Here is a 25,970-nt window from a genome sequence, read left to right as displayed (position 1 = left end):
AGATAGTACGTGTATATCCATATGCTAAGCAGCTAAAGAGCTAGATATTTCTGGAGGTGGAGACCAAAAAATGAGCTAAAAGAGAGAGAATTTTGTACTTAAATGTACAAATTTTAAATTTTAAAAACAAAAAACAAAAAACAGGTATGGTAGTTTTAAAACACATTTCATCTTCAACACCCATCACACTTTTTTTTTTTTGCTTTGTCACTGTGTTCCCACATCTCAGCAGCAATTATGTAACAGTAGGTGAGTACAGCTTTATCATAAAAGATAGAAATCCCTGCCAAACCTACAGATTAACCCTGAAAGGAACATATTTATATATATAAAATATATATATTCTCAAATGCCAAGGAAGGGCAATAAGTGAGGGACACCCATAACACACAATAGACGGCAAGAAAGCGAGACTTCCCCCCGTCCTCTTTTTTCCTCTTGTCCTATTTCCAATAAATGACACTTTGTGCCCTCCAGCAAACAGAGCATGTAAATCTGGCCTCCGAGCGTTATGGGGCCATGCTCTGGCTGTATGGTGCAGCTGTGGGTGTAGCCATCATTAGTTCAGAGACCTACAGCGCTAATATCATTAGTATTAGCACTGGAGCGCTCGCCGTGACCCTCCCTGACATCACGGTGCAGTGTCCAACTCTGTTAGCCTGCCAAAAAAAAAAAGAAAAGAAAAAAAGAACAGGTTTGACTCTTCAAGGGCATGCCTCGCTTCCTCTGGATACCACCTCCCTCTGTGAGCAGCCAGAGGAAGAGGAGGAGGAGGAGGAGGAGGAGGGTTGGCTTCTTCATCCCACACCTGCACAGTGAATCAACCTGTCGAGAGCCGGACGGAACAGAACAGATTAATGCCACCTTGTACCTTTTTACAAGAGGGATTGTTCCATTTCATCAGATATCATTTTCGTTGTTTTCCTCCATTTCACAGTTGTCACTCTGAGCTCTTCAACGTGGAGCCCAGCAAAAATGTTTTTTTTTTACATGAGCTACGGTTGCTCGTCCTTTCGAGAGTTATGGTCCAATCTAGCAATAGCAGCCCTCTCAAGCTAGCAGCTCTCACATTTTCTTGTGCAGGGTTTTAGCATTTTTAATGATAATGGTTGTAGTTTTATGCAAGACTAGAGAAATGTTTTGGAGGATTAACACTGCATCAACTCAACCAAACCTGAGATAGATAGCTATACGTTAGCATCCAAAAGGTTATGTTGGAGTGAAAACATTTTTCATTTTATTTGATAACTTTATCATGCTAATACCTCCCTGCAATACCCGACAATGTTGCTCCCTGTCTGCTATGGCTGGTAAGGATACTGAGTCATGACTGGTACATGTATTTGCATATTTAAAACCTGTTTACAGTCAAATGAATCCACTTGAAACATAATATATAAAGTCAGCCTGAAACATGTTTTTCAACCCACTCACAGGTTTTTAAAGTTAGCTTATGCTTGCTAGCTGATAAACTCTGCCAGTTAATTCCACCGAAAAAAAAACCAACAAAAAAACTCAGGGTCATTTTCTAGGAATGAAAAGCCTGCTTTTGCATATCTAAGGACAATTTACAGGTATCTAATATGAATCAACTGGAAACATTATAAGGTCAGCCTTGAACATTTTTGTTCAACCATTCTTCATTTTGTTTTTTAAATGTTAGCTTTAGCTCATGCTAGCTGATAAATTCTGCTTGTGACAGCTGTTATTGCAGCTGAAAGAAATCCATGGTCATCGCGGAGGAATGATATGTAATTATGAGATCAAATATGTTTAAATATGTAATAAATCTACCACTGTTTTAATTGTAAACTGCCTGTGTGCCTTGCCACATCAGAAAAAACTTAAGCATTTAAAACCTGCCTCCCCCATAACTTGCAATTCACTGTCTTGTGGGTATCTAAGAGGACAGAGACAAATGGGGAGCGAAAGAAGAAACTGACTTATTCGTTCCTAAAACATATTAAAAAACATGACATACAGACACAAAAGCCAGGTGCTGCTTTATGAGAGAGCCGGTATCTCAAAAACCTCCTCCCCATCACACACACTCACACTCTTCAATGTAATCCGGGCTTGTAAAATGACTTCTGCTTATGAATTCTGAATAAAGATGGCTATACATAAAAAAAAGCCCTATTCATTGAGACTGCTACGTTGACATATTTGCACCTCAAATTTATGGAGAGCGGCGTATGTCGGTGAGCTGACAGATAATGGCAAATCAGGATCTCAGCACTTTTTCTAACAGAAACTTTTTCCTTATTTAATGAATCTGCTGGCCTCTGAACTTGGGGATGCGCATACTGTTAAAAAGAACTATATTTTATTTTATTTATCTAGCATTTTATCTAGGAAGGCCCTCTCTCTGCACTCTCTTTCATACATAAAACACAGCACGGTCCTTAAACCGAACCCCCTTTTGTCTCACAAATAGATGTACTTTGTATATCTGTTTTGACTGAATGTGTGAGCACGCCTTTCTCACACAGACACACACTCACAGCAGCATGTTCGGCCCTGGAAGCGATGCTTTTAAGGCGGCAGTGCAGAGAGGTGTTGTTCTCTTTACACGGAAACTGCCGGTAAAATAAACCTGGCGGTGTTATTGCGAACCTGTGTTTCTTTCTCAGGAATGTCCTAGAGAGATGCCATGGCTGAGTCCCACTGGTGAGTAAAATACCTGCGCAGCAAGAGTCAAAACTGCCCTGTAAAAATAAATCATTAAGTATCTGCACTATTAAAGTTATGACAGTGATTTTATAGAAAATCACTGGCTGATAATGCAGTAAAATCAGTATACTGATTGTTTTACAGTAATGAAAGACCTAGTAACATAGTGTGTTTCTATGGTAACCCACAAACATTTTACTGTGAAAAATAGTATTGTGATGTAAACTTACATCCTGTTGTAGGAATCTGCAGTTGCACAGTGATGTTACAGCAATGTACTCCCTGCTGGAAAACCCAGCATAGACCAGCACCAAAACCAGCTGGTCTTGTTGGTGACCAGTCACTAGCAAGACCAGCATATGTTGTGTTTTGGTGCTGGTCAATGCTGGGTTTTCCAGCAGGGATGTTAACCCAGTTGCTTGTTAGCATGCTAGCCTTTCGGCCTGTTGGCACGAGTACCTTCTTGGACAACTTCTAGGCCTGTTGTTAGTAGGTGAGCATGTTAGCATGTATTCCTTTGTTGGACCACTTGTAGGCCTTTAAGCCAGATGTAAGCATTTTAGCATGTGAGCCTGTTGTTAGCATGTGTACACTGGTGGACCACTTGTAGACCTGTTAGCCTGTTGTTAGCATGTTAGACTCGTAGCATGTTGTTAGCTTTTTGGCATATTAGCATCTGCGTCTTGTTATAAAACTGCAACATTCTGATCGCTCATTTACTGGATGGGGCTTAATCCTAAATACAGTATTTCCTTAGTAGTGTTACAATATTCCAAATAATTACCCACCATGCATTGCAAAAGCATAATTACAGTAGTTTACCATGAGAATTTACTGTGAAAACCTGGTATTGATACATACATCAAACTCGGTCTTATGCTTCTATAATTGGCAGGAAGTTGCAGGGAGAGTTTTCTGACTCTATTAATCCACTTACACGCACACACACTGATGTCGCCACTGGAGTTTGTCGGGCATTTGAGGGCCAGTTTCTGATATCTTTGGATTGTGACTCCCAGTAGTAGATTACAGCGTGTTATCACCATTTTACAACGGCAGGCAGAGGCTGTGGTTTTAGCAGAGCACACAGGGTTTTATGTCTGACAACTCAGCTTTTATTTTTTATGGCTGTATAAAGGCTGATGTATGAAGGCTGGTGCCAATATTCTGTGGTGATATCATTCAGTGTCGGAAAAAAAAGGGCCATTGTAGAGCCTGTTTCTGAAAATATATCTTTGTTTCGTGTCTATGCTATCTGAGATAGAAGAACACAAACACACTTAGTAATATAATGCTTTCCCTATCCTTTAAATTAAAAACATGGATATGCTTCAAAGTGATTGTTGAATCCTTCTGTAGTACGTGAATCACTCTTCAGTGACACCCTTTTTCTGACATTAGAATTTGAGAGATTGTGTCTGACAAACTTTCCCAAAAGTTACAATCTAACCGGCAAAGGTAACTGTACATAGCAAACGACTGGAGGTGAGAAAGTCGGCACTGGGGGCGCAAGATTTTAAATTGTTTCTCATTCTTTACACAACTACATCTACGTACAATTGAGTGCAACACCGTGAATACCTGGCTGGTGTTTGGCACCACCTTCGTAACACATATCAAGACGTTTGCACGACCATACACCTTGCACACACCAGTTATACTCATGCATACCCCGCATTCTCAAAAAGAATAAGTTCGTATGACATGTTGCCCAACCACTCTGAAAAGCAAAACCTGCTTTGAGCAGCTTTGACAGGATTAAAAGCCGGCAGTGACACAGACGGTTGAGATGCACTGAATCATTAAATAATGGGGATACCAGCGCACAGTTTCAACCTCTCCTGGGTGGCATTCAGAGCGTTGGAGTCATGTACGCGTAGAAAAAAGTGACAGACATATTTGTGCAAACGCTGAAAAGAGAGAGCTTGTTGAGAACAAAGTCGAAACCTTTCTTACTTTAATACCTCCGCACACCCAACCAGTCGCTTTGTGAAGCGGGTGGCAGCGTTGGATTGTTGGTTTTGGAAAGCCGCAGAAATCATAACTCATAGCACCCGCAAGCATCTGCCGTCTGAAAGGAACCCTCTGGAAGATCTCCAGTCATGTTTCAGCTATCTGACGAGCCTTATTCTAAACTCAATCCCCGAACAGTCCTTTGATTTGCAAACATTTCTACAATCTCAATTCATGTCTGAATTCTGGACTACGAAACTTCACCTGACTTTCCATTGGCATGGTGGGGAGCAGATAAAAACTGAACTTGTATTTTCTGGGCGAACTTGTTTGCCCACGACGGCACTGAGACGTGATGGGCTGATTTTTGAGGAGTAAGAATGAAAATGTTTTATTGGACGCAGCTACATTTTGAGGGTGAAAAGTAATCACACTCTTCACTCGGCGTCAACTCACTAGTTTGTCCGGAACTGTTGGTCGCATCTCGTTGGTTCGTCATCAGTAAACAGAGCAAGTTGTTGCGGACATCATCATGACAGCGAGAAAATCTGTCATGCGATAACAGTTGAAAGAAAAAAAAAAAACATTCAAAGAAGAAAACCAAAATGACTGCAATGACAAAATGAAGCAAACTAAAAAATAAGTAACTTATTTGATTGAATAACCTGCGATGCTTCATTTTCAAAAAGAACTGTGATCAACTCCTCCGTTCTACAGCCGTCCATGAAAAGGAAACAGCTCAACAGACACGATGATGCGACAGACAGACAAGTGTTAGTGCTGACAAACTCACAAATAAGGTGTTATAAGGGGAAGGTGTGTTAGAGACACGCAGTGAAACATGGTGATTTGTTCCCCCTAGGGTTCGTATTTTATTCATCAGGACTTGATGCATCCAAGTATAGGATCATTCGGTTTTGGCACCTTTAAAGATTTCATTTTTCAATTTGAACAACACATTAAAAATCCAAAAAAAAAAAAAAAAAAAAAAAAAAAAGAAAACAAAGAAATGACTAAGGCTGTGTGAGTTTTAAAAATAAAATACATACATACATATATTTATATATTTATAAAGAAATCAACCAAACCCATTTTTAAAAAAGCAGTTTTTTGTTCAATGTAGATTGTTTGGTTTGTCTCACAAAAGCAATAAGATAAAATGAACTAAAAAAAAAGAAAAAAAAACCATAAGAAAAATACACATGAAAACATTAATACTTTAAACTTTTAGCGTCTTTGCTTTTTTCCCCTTATAATTATTAACTTTTAAAACTTAAGTTTCTCAAGAGCAGATTTGCTGTAATTTTTATAGCATGCATTTAATTCCTGAAATTGTGAGTCACTTAGCTTCTCTTGTACTATTTCATATTTAACTTTTTGTTTTTATTTTTGTGTTTGGCGTCCTCTTCTTTTCCTTCCCCTCTGCTCCTTCCTTTTTGTTATTTTGTAAGAAGTCGTGTTTGGAGTCTTTGCTTTTGTGAACTTTGACCCCCTTTTGTTGTTGGCTCTTTTTCTGGTCAGGGGGTTCAAACTCTCCCGTTACGACCCCCGCCAAAAAAAAGAAAGCGAACAGGGACTGAGAAAAAGACGAGAAGGTTCTGTTAAAAGAATAGATATTATTCTACTGTTGTCTGTCTGTGTCTGCCTAAAGGACCTTCTCGTGTTCTCGACCTTCGAATAAACAGATACTAAAAGAGTCTTTTCTCGTCTTACCAACAGCACTTGGTTTAGTTAACTTGTTTTTTTTTTTTTTCTTTTTTGCTTCGGTAAAGTCTGTAACTCTTGATTATTAACGTAATAATTTATTTATAAAAGTAATACATATATATAGTACCTTTGTTAGAGATTACAGATTGGGCTAATTCTTACTGAATCCCAAACTGTAACAATTCACAGTTTTAATGCAAAAAATGAACTAATGAGTCAATAAATAAAAGAGGTGTATGTCTGAGCGGCGGGCTGGCTTGAAGGGGGAGCTCGACCTGTTGCTCCAACCAAACATGTGGGGCAAAACTGTCAAACCAAAGGGCTATGAAATCATGAAATCTTTGTCTCATAAAATGCCCCCAGCCCTCCCACCCTCCCCTTTTTAGTGTCCCGAACCTCACAAACAAACTCCTGCCCACAAGATGACAGAACTCGCTCTCTCGGTACGACCTGGCCCACCCTCGCTGCTCTGCCATTCAAATCCAGGAACACAGCAGACTTGTTGAAACTCTCTCAACAAATGTAATGGAAAAGTCATGCAGCTGAACAAAAAAGAACAAATGTCTATAAACATGGAAATCCATCGTCTCCCCGGGGCGTACTGCACCCACAGAGGTTCCCCGTGTCTCCTGGTCTCCGCCGGGCCGGCCTGGCTTGTGTCGACTCCCTCATACCGGCGTGGTGCGGCGGTTCGCTGTGTTGGTGTGGCTCGAGTCTTTCAGGTCCTTCTGGATGCAGTTGTGGACTTGCAGGAAGTTGTGGTCCCTCTCAGAGTTGTAGGTGGCGGTGGGCGTGCCGGAGGACTTGAGCGTGTCCCGGGGCAGCGTGTACATGGAGATCTCCGTGGATGGCAGCGCGCTGAAGCCCTTGAGGCCCACCGGCGAGGTGTCGCGGGAATGTGACCGGTCTGTGGAGCGGGAGGAGGAGCGCGAGCGACGCCTGTAGCGGTAGCGGTAGCTGGGGATCCGCGTTATGGCCGAGCCTTGGAGGTAGTCGGCCGCGCGAGCCCCTATTCGCAGCTGTCGATGGCGGTCGATGAACATGTGCACTGCTAAGACGCCCACCATCTCAGCCATGATGAAGGAGAGGGCGCCGAAGTAGAAGGACCAGCCGTACGAGTAGCTGTTCTTCTTCGAGTCGCTTTTTGAAGGGTCCCCCGCGTTGGCTGATATGTACACGATGATCCCGATGATGTTGCTCAGGCCTGAAGGACGGGTGCCACGCATCGGGAGAGGAGTGGTGTTCACGGGGGAAAAAGGACAAAGACAAGAAGAAAAGAGGACAGAAAGTATCAGTCAGGATGAGCTCACAGACCGAGTTATACTTGGTGTACGCTTTACTTAATGTGCAGTATCATACTCAATATGTTTAGAGCGCTGATTCATGCACACTGTACAGAGTGTGCTAATCCTGTCCAACTCTCCATCCAACATGACTGATCGCACACTCCCAATCTCTGCCCCTCGCAGCAAGAAACAAGGCGGCTTCAGGTCTTGACGCAGATCACTCGAGACAGAGTATAACACGGAGCTGTGTGCCGCGTTAGAGCCCATCATACATCTCCACATTGTTAGTTTAGTCACACACGGAGAAATGTTTGACATGCTGTATCTGGGAAGATGGATCATAGGAAAAGTGTGTCAGGGACACCATATTTTTAGAGACGAGTCCCAATGGGTGGCTTTTAGCCCAGCAACAGGATCAAGAGAAAGGAGGACAGAAGACGGAAGAATAAAAGAAGAAACTTGTGGCTGCGAGAGCAAGAGACGGCAGACCAGCGCAGACCACGTGGCCTTTTTTATTCAGTGTGGTGTTATAATGTTAATAAAGAAAAAGGGGATAGTTGAAATTGAAGTCACCAAATCATCTGCATTCGTATCTGGTTTATACCGTGAGTGAGTCGAGTGTAGGGAGTGGGAATGTGTTAATTTACGCCTCAAAATGATATAAGTTGAACAGAAGCTATATTTATTTTCTATTAGAAAACAGTTTACAGAAGAGCCTCAGAGTTGAGCTTCGGAGCAATTTCCTTTTTTGATCACAGGAGAAAAAACAAGATATTTATAAACTTTGGTCAGCTATCCAAAATCAGACTTGTCTTCACCACGAGTATGGATATAGACACATTACCAGCATGGTACAGGTACATTATCTGTCGCGGATACTCATTTCAGCCGAGTACTAACTCAACCTTAGTTACCTTAGATAGTTTACCTGAGCGAGGACAGCTAACAGCTGGGCTGAGTATTTGCCAGACATGTATGAATTAAATATCAAGTGTTATTACTAAGATTCTATGGCCATCCAGATAAGCATCCGTGACCTTGACTCTTGTGAAAACAGTAAAGATTCCTTGAAAGCCAAGGAATGAATATGTAACATATAAGCTTAATATATTTTGGTGGTGACTTTGTCAGCCTTTTATTCATGAACCAGAGAAGCAGCTGCCGGAGGCAATAACGGAGTTCAGCGGCTGTGATATGTCACCGCTCGATAAAAACTCACCTGCAGACACAAAGAAGATCCCTGCGCTGAGAATGATGTTGTGGCGTGACTTGTAGAACTCACTGGCAGCTATACACAGGCCTCCCATGAAAAGCAGGATGACACTGAGGATGGGGAAGATGCTGGAGGCTCGCACCGCACCTGGAAATCAGCAGAGGACAGCGGCGAAAAAAGAGAGAGAGAGAAGACAGAGGGAAGGAGGCGATGGGGGGGACGGGATGTGATTTGGTGTTCACGCGGAGAGGAGAAAAAAGCCAAAGGGGAATCAAAAAGAAAGGGGGGGGTGGCAGCGGTGAGTGCGGGGATGAAAGAAGTGATGAGCATGTAAAGTAGAGGGAGCGAGAAACAAAGAGAGGAAAAGCACATTAGAATCCATTTCAGCATCTGCTCCTTGTGTGTGAGCACATCCTAATCAACACCCCATCAGGCCTGTGAAAGACTCCATCAACACCGTCTAGTGAGAGTGTATCCCCACAGTGAGCCTGTTACCCAACCTTATGTAATCACACCGCTTGACTCTCCCTCTCTCCCTCTCTCCGCACTCTCCTCCGCAGACCACAAAGCTAACGGGCTGCTTTATGTGGCATCATGTGAATGGCAGTCAACAAAAAGTGCTACGGGGCTCTGGCATGTATATGAGCCAGGCCGCAGTGCAGAGGGATGTAGCCCGCGTCCTTGAAAAGAAAACAGCGTCCTTGCAGCTAATTATCAAGAAGCAAAAACTGGAAAACTGGATGAGGGATATGATGTTACTTTTGAGGTCGAACCAGGGTCAAAAGAATAAAAAAATAAATAAATAAAGAGCTGTGTTACACCCTTAATTGTGAGGTTATATTAGAGTCATATCGGCGATCGAGCAGCAGACAGTTGTTTGAGTCATGCAGGGGAAACAATGAGAAAAGCTTCCTAACCTGTCCTCCTCCCCCCCGTCACCTCCTGCCATTCTTTCACCTTTCATACTTTACCCCCCTCTCTCTCCTGTTTAACATGCACACTTAAACTTTCATCAGGCTGGTTAAATTTTTCACCACTTCACCTCATCTCCCCACGAGCCTGCCGCCTCAGCACTTTCCCAGCTTCTCCCCAAAGTGCTGACGCCAGGCTGGGTGGCTCTGTGCTGAACCCGGCCGCCTGCACCTCCACAGGGACCCGCCGGGGCTCCCGGCGGCCCATCTGCCTGCATACCTGCTGCCATTCATCGTTCCCTTCCCCCCATACACCCTCCTCTCTACCAGGGATCCATTTAACCGCTAACCCCCATACACCCTGAGGCTTTGTGGCGCCCGGCGGGCTTGATGGGAAAGCCAACCTTAACCCACTGCCTGATAGGCAGCACTCAACAGCTGCAGTGGAGAAAAGTGCCAAGCAGTGGCCACGGCTGGCTGGACGCTCATCGCTCATCCTCCGCTGGGCTCTCAACAGTAAATACAGCAGGACTGGTGCCTCATCGGGCTGTGTGTGCTGATTCTGTGCTGTGATTATGCACGTAACCATACATACAGACTGTTTACAAAATAATCCTTCTAAAGTTGTCAAGTCTCCAGAGCACCACACCCAAATCTGCTGAAACAAGCTGTGTTCATCCTAAACAACAGCACAAGTCACGATCGGTAACACTTTACAGTATGGGACACAACATGATTTACTAGGGAACAAATAAGTAACTACCTGCTAGTTAACTATTAATTATCAATTAACGCCACATCCATCTTTATGAAGTAGGCATCATAACCTACCCATTGGCTAATGGTTAGTTCCTCATTTGTTCCTCAATTGTTCCCTGGTAACAACTCAAAAATGTTGTGGCCCTTATCATTAAGCATGCACTGATCGGCTGAACCCACTGTCCTTGACACACCATATACAGTATATATATAACACAATGTCTTGCAATGTACAAAGCTGTAGGATAATCAGAAAAGTTTGATAATTTATATTTTTTTCAAGTTATGAGCAAAAAGCAGTTACTTTAATATAGCAATTTCATGGGGAGGTAGAGCGGGTCGTCCACTAATCACAGGGTTAGTGGTTTAATCCTTCTGTCCACTCGTCAAAGTGTCCTTGAGTAGGACACTGAACCCTGAATTGTTTCCGATATGAATGCATTGCATCATAGCTCCGCCGTCGTCAGTTTGTGTGTGTGTGTGTGTGATGAATGGGTGGCAAATTGTAAAGCGCTTTATCCGTTAAGGAAGAAAAAGCATTACACTAGCACAGCGCATTTGTCATTCATCGCCATCAACAAATTGTTAAACAACTCGGTGGCCTGGTCAAGCTTTGAGCAGCAGCAGCCAGTCTATAATATCCCCTTTAAATACGAGCCGCTGCCGCCTTGCTGACATGTGAATTATGAGAGCGAGGGATTTACAGTGACGCAGGTAAAAAAAATTTTCTGAAATTCTATGATTATTGGTCCTTGAAGGAAAGACAGGAAAGTATTGCCTTTGGAAGTTACAGCGTTTTCCTCTAATCTGTGCTGTTTCAGAGGCATTTATAGCGTTAGGGCAGCAGCGATGGAAAAAACAGACATACATGAAGGCGACAGAAACCCTCCTCCCACTGACAGAGCACAGGAGGCGACACAATATGTTCACAGGTTTTATATTCTGTGTGAAGGGTTCATGTGTCGATGACAGATCTTGCTTTTTTGGGGGGGTTATGTGAAGTCGTCTCAAGGACATCTTGTTGGTTTAGGGTGAATATTTCAACAACTACCTGCCAGATTGCCCTGAAATTTAATACAGGCATTTGTGGTCTCCAGAGGCTGAATACTAATGATTTCTAGTGACCTACTGACCTTTCTGCCTCTGCCACACTCAGGCTGAAACCTTTCACTCGTACGCTTGTATCAAAATCTAACAGGCAGATTGGCAGGAAAGCTACCAAGCGCTTCGTGATTCATGGAGGACTGCACACAAGATATTTATTTTTTTAATTGGCAGGCTGCCATGATATTTGGTGAGCACTTTATTGGATACAAACATTACATTTTTTATCCCAAAGCACTGGTGAGGGTCATTACAAATAAATATGTTCATGCTATCTAACACTTTAAAGCAGGCTGCCGGGGCCACTTCTGCATGGAAGAAAAAAAAAAGATTGATAAATTCACATCCTGCAGTGCAAATCAATCCTCCAGTACTGGTTTTTGTGACTTGTGGTTTCCAAAATAAAAGATCTGTTGTGTCTTATGAGTTCAGGCTGGTTTCTGTTTAAATAACGTTCATGATGTTCATAAACTGAATCTCAAGTGTCAATTAAATATGATGTATTTGTCTTTTAAACCTGTATTTTTGAATTAATTTTGAATTGCTGAGCAATAATTATTCAAGTTTTTAAATTAAGTATCTATTGATTTTTTTTTTTTTTTGGGGGGGGGGTTGATTTTGTTTTAAATTTTACCTGTTTTTTAAATTTATTTATTATTGAATTGATTCATTAATACATCTTAAAAAAGTCAATAAATTCCCATTTTATTGTCCATTTAAATATTAATCAGATTGAATGCTTTATAAAAATTACCATTACCTCCATACTTTTGTTTCTTTTCCTTAGCATTGTTACAGCCTAACATTTGACAAAGTGACTTTACTTAAAAACCTCAGAGGAAACTGATTACCTGAATATTACTAAGTAAAGTAGTAACTAATTTCAAGTTGTTAAAACTTTTTGGCTTAAATGTAACAGTCTGCTTTACTTGGTTATTCTGAGGTAATCAGTTTCCTGACTGAAGTAAAGTCAACTTTGAAACTGTATTTTCTTCACATTCTCTTCTTCATGTTTTCTGTATAAAACCGTCTAACTTCGACTCTGATCAGAACACTGAAGCTTTCTGTGTTACACTGATTGGATGGTAATGACTGCAGCTGTTAAGCCGCAGCTTAAGAACATTTTGCGTTGCTGGCGAGCACCTTTATGGATGTGTTTTTGACCCTACCCTGTAATGTCTCTGCTCCCTGTCCCACCCGTATCCATCAAGTCATCATTCAACATCATGATGTGCTTATCACTTACTTTAACCTTGCCTGAAAGAGCCCGGAGAAGAAGACTTTAATGCCGTTATTCACCTGCGGCCATTTTTCTTTCTGTCTCCGTCTGCTGCGCACCGTCATCTCGCCGTCTTTGTCACCCAGCGAACGTCCCCCCGTCTCATCTTTTCTGTCCCTCCTTTTTCTCTCTCACTTAATTCCCACTCAGTCAAAGCACAGGACCATTTGAAAGATAAAGTGTCGTCTCGCCCTCCCCCCCCCACCTCCCGTCTTTCTCCGTTTCTCCCCCCTACTCTCCCACTTGTCTCCTTGTGCAACCAGAGGGGATTGTGGGGTTTAAGGTTACCGGTGAGGTGGGTTGATTAAATATTAAGTTGTCCCGAGAGTTGACCCTGCTCCTCTGTCCCGCTCTAAATGCATCGCTCCTCCTAAAATTCCCCCTCCATCCCATGCCTCCGTCCCTCTATCCTGTTAACCCTGAAGGTATTGACACGGCTGGTCACAGCACATTACCTGGGAGAGGCCACCAGCGCTCTTTTTCATCCATCAGCTTCATTTGCAGAGACAAAAGAGGGATAGAGGGGCCAGCCAAATTTATTGATTGTTGACAGTGGGGCTGTTTAATAGTGCGAGATCTCAAGGTGACACGAAAAGTTCAAGAAACCTCAGGGAGGCTCCGTTGCAGAGAGAAAAAGGTAAAAACAGGTCAAACACCACAAGGATTTTGCAGATATAATCATCTCTGATTTCAGTGTTTTAAGCTTTAATAAGGTGATTCTGCCTTTTTCATTTCATGGATATTTTTTTAATTCACAAAATCCGATCCCATTTAGCCCAAAAATATCAGTGGGAAAATAGTTAATTTTGGTCCAAACTAACAGATGCATGTTTTAGTTTCTAAAGCTGTTGCTAAGCCTTTACAGTTTCACACCGCCTATATGACTGTGATCAGCACTGCTGTGCTGGACACTCTGTTTCACATAGGTGCAAATGCACATAAAGATCTTAATGTAATCTTTTAACTGAATGCCTAATTGCGAAATGAAATGAATGCATTAAGGTTGAGTTAGTCCTTTTAGTCTTTGTTACTTTAGACACATCGACAAGTCCGGGTGCTTAAATGATCTCAGTCAACCTTAAATAAAAGATATATATTCAAACCTCTGGGAGAAGAACAAGCACTCAAGGCTAAGGGAATGTCAGTCAGACTTTGAGACTTGATGTCAGACAACTGTTGAAATGATTTATGTAAAAATTTAAGTTGATCTGAAAAGCGTTAGATGCTTGTGCTGCTTGCCTTGATTAACATATTTTTTTGCATTTCCGTAGCTCGGCAATGTTGGTTCTTTCAAGTCCGACTGCAGAACCTTTGTGACATCTTAGGCCCACATTTCCTGTCTTGTCTTTGTCGTCTATAATAAAGGCCAACTCAGGGGATGAGTTCCAACCAAACCACAGAGTTGTTTCATTAGGTTCAATAAAAAATTTTAAGCACTGTGCTTATGCTCTGGTTAGGTTTAGGCACATGACCACTTGATTAGTGTTAGGAAGAGATCATGTTTTGGCTAAAAGTACCTATATTGGTCACCAAAGACACAGCTGGAAATTGTCCAGAAGTCACCTTAAAAATGCTCCGTGGTGTCACACTTACAAATGCTGAAAGGCAGCCCTGAACAGCCGTCATTGGCTTGCTAGCCTTCTCGCCTGTCGCTCCACCACCATCTTGTCCACCTCTTGATACTAAATTCAGGTCATTAACATGTAATGTGATTATGGCATAGCACAATTTGTAGGAATGTCAGTGTGCCATGTACAAATGTGAACGCATCAGTGGTTTGCAAACATTAGCAAATGAAAAATATAATGTCCAACCTGCATTAAAATCTTGTTATTATTGCATGTTTTGTTTTTGTTATTCATATGCTGTGCTAGAAACTTTTCCTCCCACAATCCCAGTTATCTGCCTTGAAAAGCCTCCATTCAAAGCCTTCTTCAAACCACATTTTATCCACAGATACAAGAACTCTGCGAGAGCCGGTCTCCGCAGAACAAGCGCCTCAGGTTTGGAGAGCCTCTGACAAGTCTTGATAGGGCTTGTGATGTCGGAGCTTTCCCGGGCAAGAAAATCCAGCTCATTTGCATGACTTCGAGGATCGGCTGGCCTGCAGTGCTCCTCCCAGCCCTGCGCATTCTCCGTATTAACATCCATGTTTAGCTGCGCGCTGAAAAGTGCAGTGACCTTCACAGTGACCTCCCAGCATGCACTGTGCCTTCCCTAGGATCAGGCTCCAGTTCGCTGCCCCTGGGTTTGGCTGACCATGCTCTACCTCGGAAGAAAAGGCTGAAAGTCCCCGCAGATTTTTCATGTCAGGATGCACTCTGTTCTCCTGCGTAATACTGAGTGTGTCAGTGCTCAGATAGCCGTGTCTCCGAGCAGTTTGTTGCCTGCAGTGAGCGCCGATGACGGGAATTGTTGGAGGAAACAGGACAATAACTATGCCCCAAGGCAGTGAGGCTGCCACCTATTTCAGACATCCCCCCCCACCCCCACCAACACACACACACATTCTGGAGATTTCACATCTTCACATTTCCATCTTTTAAGGATCGGCTGAGCCCCTGTCAGAGTTTTGTATCCCGCCTGGAGGGATGTTTAAGCACAGCAGCACCCCGGGGGGAGGCAGGCAGAGAGACTGACAGGCTGACAGATAGACAGGGACTAGTCTCTGCAGTGCACGGGTTAGTGCAGAAACAAAAGGACGGGCCCATGATACAACATGTTTAACAGCCCTGCACAGGGTGAGACGGATACATTGATTTGTTGACATACTGAGCTGATGTTGACCTTCTATTAAACCAACGCTACTGGCTAATAATGTCAGCCACCTCTGCCTTATTGATGGTTTCTTTCTGAGCGGACATGCTTAATCTTATTATTTTATTTGACTTATTTTAGCATCTCATGGCAACACATGCTGAAACAAATGCAAGGTAATGCTGATTTAAAGCTAAAAAATGTAAAGCCGTTAAAAAGTAGTGCGTGGCAATATACATATTGTATACATTTGGTAAAAGACTGAATTACCAACAAATAGCAACTGTGATACTGGTGATGGTGATAATCTTAATTAGGAAGACGTGTTTTTTATGCATAGAACAAACGTAGGACTTTTGTGTTTTCTTTTTAATCTCAAATTTCTATTAGATCTTTGCTTTGCACACCGCTAGAATAAAAAGAATATTAATCAGACCCAATTTAGCTAAACACAAAGCTAAAACATCTGACTAATTAATTAACATGCATTCCAAATGCCCCTTAAATAACCAACGTGAAGTAAATTGCAAATAAATTGTACCTTTGGATTTTCAACACTGAGGCATCAACAGATTTTGCTGTTGCTGCTGGCCCAGGTGGAGCTTTAACTACTTTACATAAATAAGTATGCCTACTACTTAAAAAGACTGAACTACTATCGTCATCACGTCATCATTTTCTCAAACTGAGCAAAAACACCCACTCTAGTCTGCTCATTCCCTTTACTGTTTGTTGTACTTACAACTTGACAGCATACAGAACAGAGGACGGCCCGTGAGCGGACATGAGAGGGCTGCTAAAAGTCCTGTGGCGACTCTCCCGTGTGGTGAAACCACTGTCAGTCTCAGGCTACTGAAAAACAATGACCCCGGCCAAATGAAAGCTTTGACCTCCACGCTAATAGCTAATGACAGCGGCAGCGTCTTATGTTTCTGAAGCCTTCGTCTCGGCCCACATGAAAGGATGCTCTAGGGAGCCCTGTGATTAGCACCGAGGTCACCGTTTTGATTTGGGTCGAGGTCACGATCACAGAGTGTGGCGCATCTTCAGTTTCTTCCCCAACGACACCCGCGTTCATGTGACACCCAGTTAAGTCTGAGCTCGGGACTCTTTGGCAGTCTTTGGCAATAATGGTTGGTCACCCAGACACTGTGTTATAACAAGTTTTTGAAAGAACATACAGCTATTGCACATATATATATATATTTTTATCATAGTTGACCATTCACTACCACTCCCTATCACAGCCTGACAGCACAGCCTTTCCAAAAAACTCAAAATACAACTGCCATTCTGATTATCTTCTCTGACTTAAGTTGCAAATGCTAATATGTTACGCTAACTATCTTGCCTCCTCGTAACCTGGCATTATTTCAAAACACAACAGGGATTAGCCAAAAAAAAAAAATTATGGATGGATCGATGGAGCCTAACTTCAGCCTTCAGTATGCTGCAACCCACCAAATGCACTTGAAGACCCTCATCTCATTTGGAGAATATCAGAAAGTCAGTCAGAGACCGAGCCAATTTGCGGGGAGATTAAATGTTAGCATTAGCTGAAGCTAGCTAGCCCACCTAGCCCTTATAAAATCCGGGGAGCAACAGTCATCAGTTCACATTTTTAGCTGGCATCAATTCATGCCAGCTACAAATAATGAAACTTTATTTACACACCTTTTCACCTGTTGAACAGGGCTCATTCACATTTGCACACAGCGAGACACATTTTTAGTATAAATAATAGGACGTTGCATGAAACTTTTGTAATTTCTATTCAGATGAGACAGAATCATCCGAGGCAAGGAAAAATAAAAACTAAATCACAGCTTTTTCTCAAACACTAACTGATTTCTATTTATACCGCTTGTTATACTGTTTGCATCGTGATGATTGGCACTTTTCTATTTACCACCACTACCACTTTGCTGTTTTCCTGTCAGTAGCTGCAATGAGAATTGGCACACAGGTTTACACTTCCACAGATGGAGGAAATCTCATCTACTTTGATTTTATTGGGCAAGAGCACTGAATGTCGACACCATTTGGTTTCTCTGATCCTTCACATATATGCAGGCAGGAAGAGGCGACTCAGTTACGCAGATTTTTGGAAAGCGATGGGGATGATAGACAGGAAGAGAAAACTTGTGAGGGGTGTCAGAATACAAATGGGCAATGATTGATAGGCATTCTTAAAAGGTGTAATTTGTAGGAAATGGCTGGAATTTGAGGGTAGCTCCCCCTCTTAAGGTAAGAGTTTGGGAGTTATTGCAGGAAACGGTGGCTCTGTCAACCAACCTTCCAGCAAACATGGCTGGACACCAAATTGGGACTGAACACAGCCCCTAAGTCCAGCAGATGACAGTTTGGAGACAAGGGAAACAGTATGGAGGTGATCCACAGCAGCTCTGACCACGACTATGACTCCCGAGACAAAAAGACACAAAACCACGAGAGAGTCGGGTATCAGCAGCGGGGCTGAAATGACTGGAGAACTTCAATCGTCTCATATCTGTCATGTAAACATGAAGCTATAGGCAGCAGCTGGTTGGCTTATACTTGGAAAAAAAAACATGGCTGAACCAGCCCACTGTAAAAACACAACCTGCTGTTTACACAACCGGCTGGTGGTGGCAGCTTCACACTGAACAGATATACGTTATATGAGAGGGTTTCCAATCATCTCATCAAACGATTCATACGAAAGTGAATAAACATACGTCCCAAACTTGGACTTTTTTCGCTGAAGGATATGTTCCTTCATGTCTGCAGAGTACAACAGGCCGTGTCTCGCCCTGCCTGGCCTGCTGGTGGCTGCGCCGGGGCAGGAGCTGTAGTAATGAGCGATGGATGCTGGTTTGGCCCCGCCCTGCTCTGTCCTCCTGCCAGCATGCGTGCCAACCTGCTCACAGAGACACAGGGTGAGAGCGGATACTGTGTGTACTGTATTGATTGGCACGGCTGCAGCTCAGGCTGGTGTCCGAGCGCTGGCACTCTTCAGCGCTGGCTGACAAACAACTTAATGAGACTCAACACCCATGCAGGCCCATGGCTGGGGTTTTCTACAGCAGCTAGTCCTCCTCAGTGCCACTGTGGCTTCACTCACGCAACCCTGAGTCCGAAAGCTAAAGAATCTGACTATTCAGAGGCGTTTGGGCGCCGACTGGCAGTGGCTTTAATTTTCTGGAGTGCCAGGAAATGAACACAGAAGGGAGCCAATCTAAGAAACCTTAAGTTAGATAGATAAATATTATATTCAAAGATAGGGTTCACCTCTAAAGCTGCTTCTTCTAGCTGTGGAAAAGTCACTAAAAATGCGCTAATTATCTGACTTTAAACATCAACATGTTGCGCCAGTTATGATTATGTTAATATAAATATCTAAATGTTATAAAGGGGTTGAATATTTATGCAAATGTTAACCCTTTATCACGTCACTGTAGGGATATGTTTGCACTTTGACGTCTACATGAGACCTACTGCTGTATAGTTTTATGATTTTTTGTTGGGAGCTCCTCTCTCCAACAGAAAACAGTGCTCCTTGAATGCCTCATCAGTGCTCATATGAATGAAATATGAAATGAAATATATATATCTTATACTTTGGCTATATTCACGCTGGAAGTGAAGCTAACACTAGCGAAGACGCATTGAATGGTGCTGGCTCAGACGTGTGTGAACTGACCAATCAGAGCAGACTGGGTATTCCAATTAATCCATGATGAGAGTGTGAAAGGTACCACCAAGACAGTCACGCTAAAGCTAATAAAACAAATTATTTAAGATGATTAGATCATCTTCTCATTTGCTCTGTAGATCTGTGCTCTATTTTAGAATAACAAATAAAAAGTCAAGCTCACATTTGGTCCCATTTTTGGCAAACTAACTTTTATAATTAGCTGCAATTATGGAAATGCATGAAACACGACAACTGTACGTACCGACGCATGTACAGTACCTGTGAATAAACGTGCACTCTGTCCTTCTTTACAAAGGCACCCTCCATCCTCTCTCTTCCTCTCCGCCTTTCTTACTGTCTTTCTCCCTCTCTTTCATTGACAGGGTTGAGAGGAAATTAGCATTGGCTCTTAATCAGCCTCCCCCAGCCCAGAATGTGCTGATGTGCAGGACAGGGTCATGCTAATCAGGTGCCTCAGCTCCCAGGCACATTGATTTAATACTACAAACGCTTATTAATCCCCTCCACACCTCCTCCTGCTCCTGTTCCTCAATACTGAGCCCTTGCATCGTCCTCGTCCTGATGGGGAGGCGTGCTGCCCCTCAGCCCCCGACTCTCACCCCTCGCAGCCCCCTCGTTACCGCCGGCCTCGGCATCAAACATCCTCAACGCCTCTCTTAAAAGCAGTGGGAGTGGCCGGCGACTGCGTTAAAATACACAGTGTGAAAAAATGTGCATAAACAAAGGGAAATTAGCTTTGGTGGCTAAAATCAAAATGTGCGAGAGTGCTTACGCAGCTCTCGGCCTGCTGCATCCGAAAGCTTATGCGTCTTGACAACACACCTCGCGGGCAGAATGCAATTTGACTTGAAATTGATTAGAAAATGAATGCGAGTCTCCCTCGCCGGCGTTTATAAAACAGAACAAGAGTGAGAGCCGAGATGTTCGGGTCTGACATTCAAGACACCTCCGGGAATTCGATGATAAGTCATTTTGCTTTGTGTTTACCCTCATTCATGCTATTTATTTTTGTGCTTTTCTCTGTTTTTCTTGATCCATTTCTCATTCCCCTTCTCATAACTTCCAATAGATATTGACTCATTTATTTAAAGTGTTTAGAAAAATCAGAGAACAAGAGCCACATAAGATAAACTTGTGCAGTATTCATCTCTCTTTAGCCAATTTTAGCCATTTAGATACAAATTGTTGATTTATCAATTAGCGATTCAACAGTAATTTATTTTAAGCAAAATTAACTTGGTCCAACACAAGTTTTCATCGAGGATCTTTGGGTTTTGGGGGATGGGCTGACAAAACAAGTGACAAGGAGACGTCTTCCTGACTTGCTGGTGCTGTTGTGTTCTTTTCTTTTTTTTTTTTTTTCAACATTCTTTAGACTTTCAGTGATGTTGGTAACATAGCTTACGTATGATAACTGTTAAACAAAGAAATCTTGACTCTTGGTCACAGCCTTGGTGTCCAGGTGAAAAGTCTAGTGTATGACCCATTATATCACCCTGACAGACCCCAACGCAAATGTATCCTGCTCCATGTACACTTAGTGTCACTTCAGGAAGTGACACTAGATTCAGGTATCTAACTAAAATGTCAATCTCAGGAGTGCAGGGCCGCTGATCAGCCTGCTGTATCTGACGCTGGCACTTGATTGCAGCTCAACACCTGAGCATCACTTTTCAAGGACTTACGATGAAATGACACAAACCCGCTGAAAGTACGCAAACACAACTGTACAATAAAAAACAAGACTGTTTGTCCAGACTTAAATACTTTAAATGCTTCAGATCATTCATAATCGAGATGTTTTGTTTAATCTCTCCGTAAGCGCCTCCATCAGTCTGAATGTAAAGTCGTATGCGGATGATCCCGGCACATTCACCCAGCTACCGTCAGAGCCCGGCGGTGCTCCCGCTGAATACAGCTCTGTCATATTAACATCACATCACACACACACAAAGGCGGGTCAGTGGAACACAGAGCTCCCTCACACTGAAATCACTTCACATGACAGGCCCGCTCAGACAATTAAAGTTCCCTCCGCAGAACACATTTCAATTACTGTAATTACCCTCCACTCCACCGCTGATGTCCCAACAGATCACGGCTGAACGTCGGCGTGACACCACACACCGTCAGCAGGGAAGTCAACGCCACACTGAGCTGCAGTAGCGCAGGTTTCTATCTTCTGGTTACATCAATAAAGAGTGTGGAACTGATTACAAATATTAATTCATATGTTCACTTCTGTTTGTTATCTCAGGCACAGCGATCAGACTACATAAGAATTATATAATATAAGACGGTTTGAACTGTACAAAATGTATATTATAGCCTGTCTGACACAATAAACAGACACATTTCCAGCGTCAGTTGTTTCTTTTTCTTCATGTTGTAGCAGCTGGAGCACATTTAGCTTTTGATTGCGTCTGGATCAGCTTTTCCTCCATTCTCATTTTGACACGTTTTGCACCAAAAGTGGCCGAGGCCCGACGCTCCACTGCCTTGCATCTGGAGATTAAAAGGATTCGTGTTTTCTGTCAGAATTTCTCGGCGCTGGTCCAGCTCGCGACCATCACATGAAAGTTCTCCGGGATGCAGGTGCAGCCGTCTTTTGATGATGCCCCCAGTGACAGCCTCAGCGCCGCGACTCGTCCTGCGCTTCTTTCTAATCTCGCTTTAATATGAGGACACACTCTCTCACCTCTGCGTTTTACAGGCTGCACCGTCTCTATAACCCCCCACCCCTTGTTAATAAGATATAAAGTTAGAGCGCTAGCACTCACTCGGTCAACCAGGACAAAAAATGATTGGCTTTTAATTTATTGGCTCACGTCTGTGTGCCGTGTGTTTTATGCATCAGTCGATGGCTTTCTTATTTGTTGCTAGAAGTACGGAGGCGCTCAATGTCACCTGCTAAAGCGAGCACGGCTGATAACTTCTTCGACTAGTATAAACACATTATCTACCCTTGTGACAACCCCATCTCAGGTCACGTGATCACATTAGCGCCCTCCGGTAGGGCCCTCCCCCTCCCCCTCTCCACTCCCCACACGCACACTCTTGTGACACAAACTGCTACTAGAGACTCTGCGCTGGTGTTGTTGCCACCCCCTGCGCTGCCCTACAACCCCCTGCGTGTCCTGCCCCAGACCCATTGATTTTATCGGGCGATGCCAGTTCAGGCCAGCGTCCAGTCTGCTGCGAGGCCCCAGGGTGACATGGGCTGTGACAGGCCTGCCCTTCTGTCATCAATGTCAGCGAATACTCTCAGATGGATGCATGCGAGCACCAGAGGCAGAGATCAACACCATCTCGGGGCGTAAACACCCGGGAGAGTTCGTAAAGGAAGTTAATCAAGGGTGTGAGAACAGTCCTGTACCTTTTTCTATTATCGCTAGACTTTGGTCTTGTTCACATGCTTGGAATTACATGCCTTAGGGTGACGATACACCACGTCTGACAGTGTTTGAGTATGCAGTACGACCACATAAGAACTATATCACATTTGGTTGCCTTTGGAGGATTGGAGTTGTTCTCCTGATGATTTAAGCCCAATATTCACTCTCTTTTAGCTCCATTTTGGGTCTTTACCAACTCCTGGGGGGGGGGGGATATTTGGCCTCTTAGCTGCTAAATTCTCCTCTAAGGGCTTGTTCTGCGAGCCCAAATCCATTTATTTTATTTTTTTTTGGCATATCCAGATCGACCGGATCCAGACCACATTTGGAGGTAGCGGAGGTCTCTCAATCGAGACACTCTGGATTTCAAAGTGTCACAACGATGACATCAAATCCAGTGACCGAAGTGCATCAGCGTATGGAGTGCAGCAACACAACAGAGAACATGGGGCCGTGGACAGGCGCTGAGAGAAACTGTCTGCTGGCAGTCTGAGGGAGGTTTCAGGCTCACGATTCCTGCGCCGAAAAGCCGCGGCGCCAGCGGTAACGTTGGTAATGTCTGCGCGCAAAAACCTAATCTGATCACTTGCAAATGACAAAGTCTGTCTTAAAAGAGGCTCTGTGGAACCAGTTTGTTTTGGCGGACTCCATTTACAGATTGCATAAGGTCACAAATCACCTACAGGCTTAAATAGGCAACTGGGAGAGATGATGGTGGTCTCATTTTTCCATGTCACATAAAGCCGATAAAAAAGTGATTAACACCTTCAGGCTGCTTCAAATTGTTACAAAGAGCCCCTTTAAAGATCTGATTCGCCTGCGGTCTGAACAAAGTTCACCAGCTCCCCCTTGAACTGTGTCTGTCTGCTGCCTGGTGCCGAGCAGGTCATGTACAGTTAGCTTTTTAAGGGCTTTTCGCTCAAAACAGCTGCCCGCTGCGGCCGAAAACGACCCTGTCACAGCGGCGAGAGTGAGCCTAGTTGTGGCAGAGAGAAATCCAAAAACAGCAAGCTGAAAGAAAAGTGAGGGGAGCAATAACTCTCTGTGGGTTTTGCCATTACGAGCGCCCTCTTTCACACCGATGAGTCACGTGACACTTTTGTTGATATGAAAATATTGATCAGAGCTCGCTTCGAATTAATGACGAATTCGCAATCTTAGCATCATTTCCTGTCCGTATAACACCCGATATCAGCCTCTCGACTGTTTCCAAAAACAGAGCAGTATCAACATCAGAGCGCAGCGCACACATTAAAGTGTGAGTCTACACTAAGGAACTGGGACACACTGCATGATTGGGGATTGTTTCCAGTAGGCTGCTGGGAATAAACAAAGGGGTTTTTGATGTGAAAAAAAAAAACATACAAGAAAAAAAAAAACAAGCAAACACACAGCCTGGAGCAGGAGAGAATGTTGTGGCAAGGACTAAGAGAAAACGCCTTGATAAAAACACAACAAAACATTGAATGAATCAGCTGTGAAATGATGGCAGACGGGGGAAGAGAATGGATAATGGCTCCTTCATCTTCTGTCAGACCCGCTGCAGGTTTGTTTCAGAACCGAGGCTCTGAAATAAGTGGGATCGGATGATCAACTGAAAAACAACAGCTAGGGATTTTGATAATTCGCTAGTAGTTGTCTCTCAAGCAATAAAAGTGGAGGAAAAAAAAGCAAAATGCTCTCTGGTCCTTCTGCCTTTCTCTGTTTGATATCATTGTAGAGTAATTAACTTTGGGGTATTTGAAGGCGGCACTTTGGTTGTGATGGCCGTTTGTTCACTGCCGTTTGAGATTTTGTCAGGGTCAGGGGACAGAAACGCGAGACATGTAAACGCAGGCAGGTGACAACAAAATGTGAGCTTTAATGAGCGAAAACAGAGGAAGCAGGCAGTTGAACGTCTGAGAAAAAAGAGAGGTAGTAAAAATACAAAACACTAAATAAAGTATAAACCAATGAAGCGCTAGGAGCACGAGGAACACAAACTGTGACACACTTCACACAACTAACAATTGATGGTGGAAATAATCATTGGTGGCAGCCTTTTATGAATGTATAACATCTATTACTTTTTATATCAATAATGTTTGGATTACGGGTTACTTCCATTCTAATTCATCGTTTTGTTGACACCAGTTTGCTCGACTTGATGAAACACCTTTAACAATGAAATGAATATCTAAATAGTCGGTGCGTTATAAGCGCGGCGACATCCAACATTTCGTGACACAGAAACCTCTGACTAACACTTAATTTCCGACGCAGGCGCCCCTCCTCCCGTCGACGTCTCCCTCTCTGTATCACGCTGAATCGATGCCTTTCAGTTTAGCATTAGTCGCTTGCATAACTGGGCGTTTTCTTCCCCTCTTTCTTCTCTCTCAGCTGCTTAGCGCCCAGTAGAGCAGTGGATGATGGGAGCTCCGACACGGCATGATCTAAAAACCCACTGGCGCTTTAGTGTGCCTCAGCTGGCTTATATAACCCCGTGTGGATGTGCAAACTGACTTGCTATTGGGAGAGCTGAGGACTCACAGAACAGACACACACACACACACACACACACACTCAGAATCCACTGATATATTTGTGTGTATTTGTGTGTGTGTGTCAGCATAAGGACAGCAGATCAGAGTGTGTGTGTGTGTGTGTGTGTGTGTGTGATGAAGAAGAGGCGGGGGTGCATGTTTAGGAGAATATTTGTCAGATTCGTCTGTTTGCTCGGCAACCAAATATCTCCCTCCTCCTCGCCACGCTGTTTGATGACATCACTGGTGTGTCCCCTTCGAATTTTGGACCGGCGAGCTCCCCCCCGGTGATGTCATTTCTGCCTGGGCCTTCACCTGAAGTGACATCATTCCTGTTGCATAACCGATCTCCCCCTCCTCTCTCTCTCTCTCTCTCCCTCTCTCTCCCTCCTGCATGTGAGAGCAGAGGCAGCTTTTCCCCTCGTCTTTGGCCACCCAGAGGCGCCGTGAAACTCCTCATTATGGAAATGCCAGGTGTGTGTCCGTGAAATGGAAATGGGCAGATATGAGAATACGTCTGAGACACCCGCCGCAATGCCGCGCTCCTCTGTGACCTCGCCGTGCACCCGGGGAAACAGCTTTGGGCTCCCTTTCGAGCCGGAGAGACGACAAAAGGTGCTGTGCAACGCCGACGTGAAATCTTCCGGGTGTGAGGGTGAAGAGCGGCAGAGTGTGGGAGACAGCGATCGAGCGAGGCCTGACCTATATAAGAAG

The 25,970-nt window shown here is 43.6% G+C and overlaps 1 protein-coding gene and 1 long non-coding RNA gene across 3 annotated transcripts in view; both read right to left on the bottom strand.

Moving 5' to 3' along the window:
• Positions 1–493: 493 nt before the first annotated feature.
• LOC119014199 lies at positions 494–5,653 on the bottom strand. The gene is made up of 3 exons (XR_005072899.1): positions 2,904–5,653; positions 2,617–2,708; positions 494–825 (listed from the first exon to the last, which is right to left on the bottom strand). It is a non-coding gene; the product is annotated as an uncharacterized LOC119014199 (long non-coding RNA).
• Positions 5,654–6,714: 1,061 nt separating this feature from the next.
• The window catches only part of cacng2a (calcium channel, voltage-dependent, gamma subunit 2a), a 65,754-nt gene continuing 46,498 nt past the window's right edge, over positions 6,715–25,970 (bottom strand). For both annotated transcript variants that reach the window (XM_037089091.1, XM_037089090.1), the window contains 2 exons: positions 8,839–8,979; positions 6,715–7,537 (listed from right to left, as the gene is read on the bottom strand). In XM_037089091.1, coding sequence (XP_036944986.1) covers positions 7,002–7,537; positions 8,839–8,979 — 677 coding nt within the window. In that variant the 3' untranslated portion in view covers positions 6,715–7,001. The remainder of the gene's footprint in view (positions 7,538–8,838; positions 8,980–25,970) is intronic.

Source organism: Acanthopagrus latus, chromosome 23 (assembly GCF_904848185.1).
Source record: "Acanthopagrus latus isolate v.2019 chromosome 23, fAcaLat1.1, whole genome shotgun sequence".
Lineage (NCBI taxonomy): Eukaryota > Metazoa > Chordata > Actinopteri > Spariformes > Sparidae > Acanthopagrus > Acanthopagrus latus.
The sequence above is the reverse complement of the archived record's forward strand: the minus strand, read 5'-3'. Positions and strand labels throughout refer to the sequence as shown.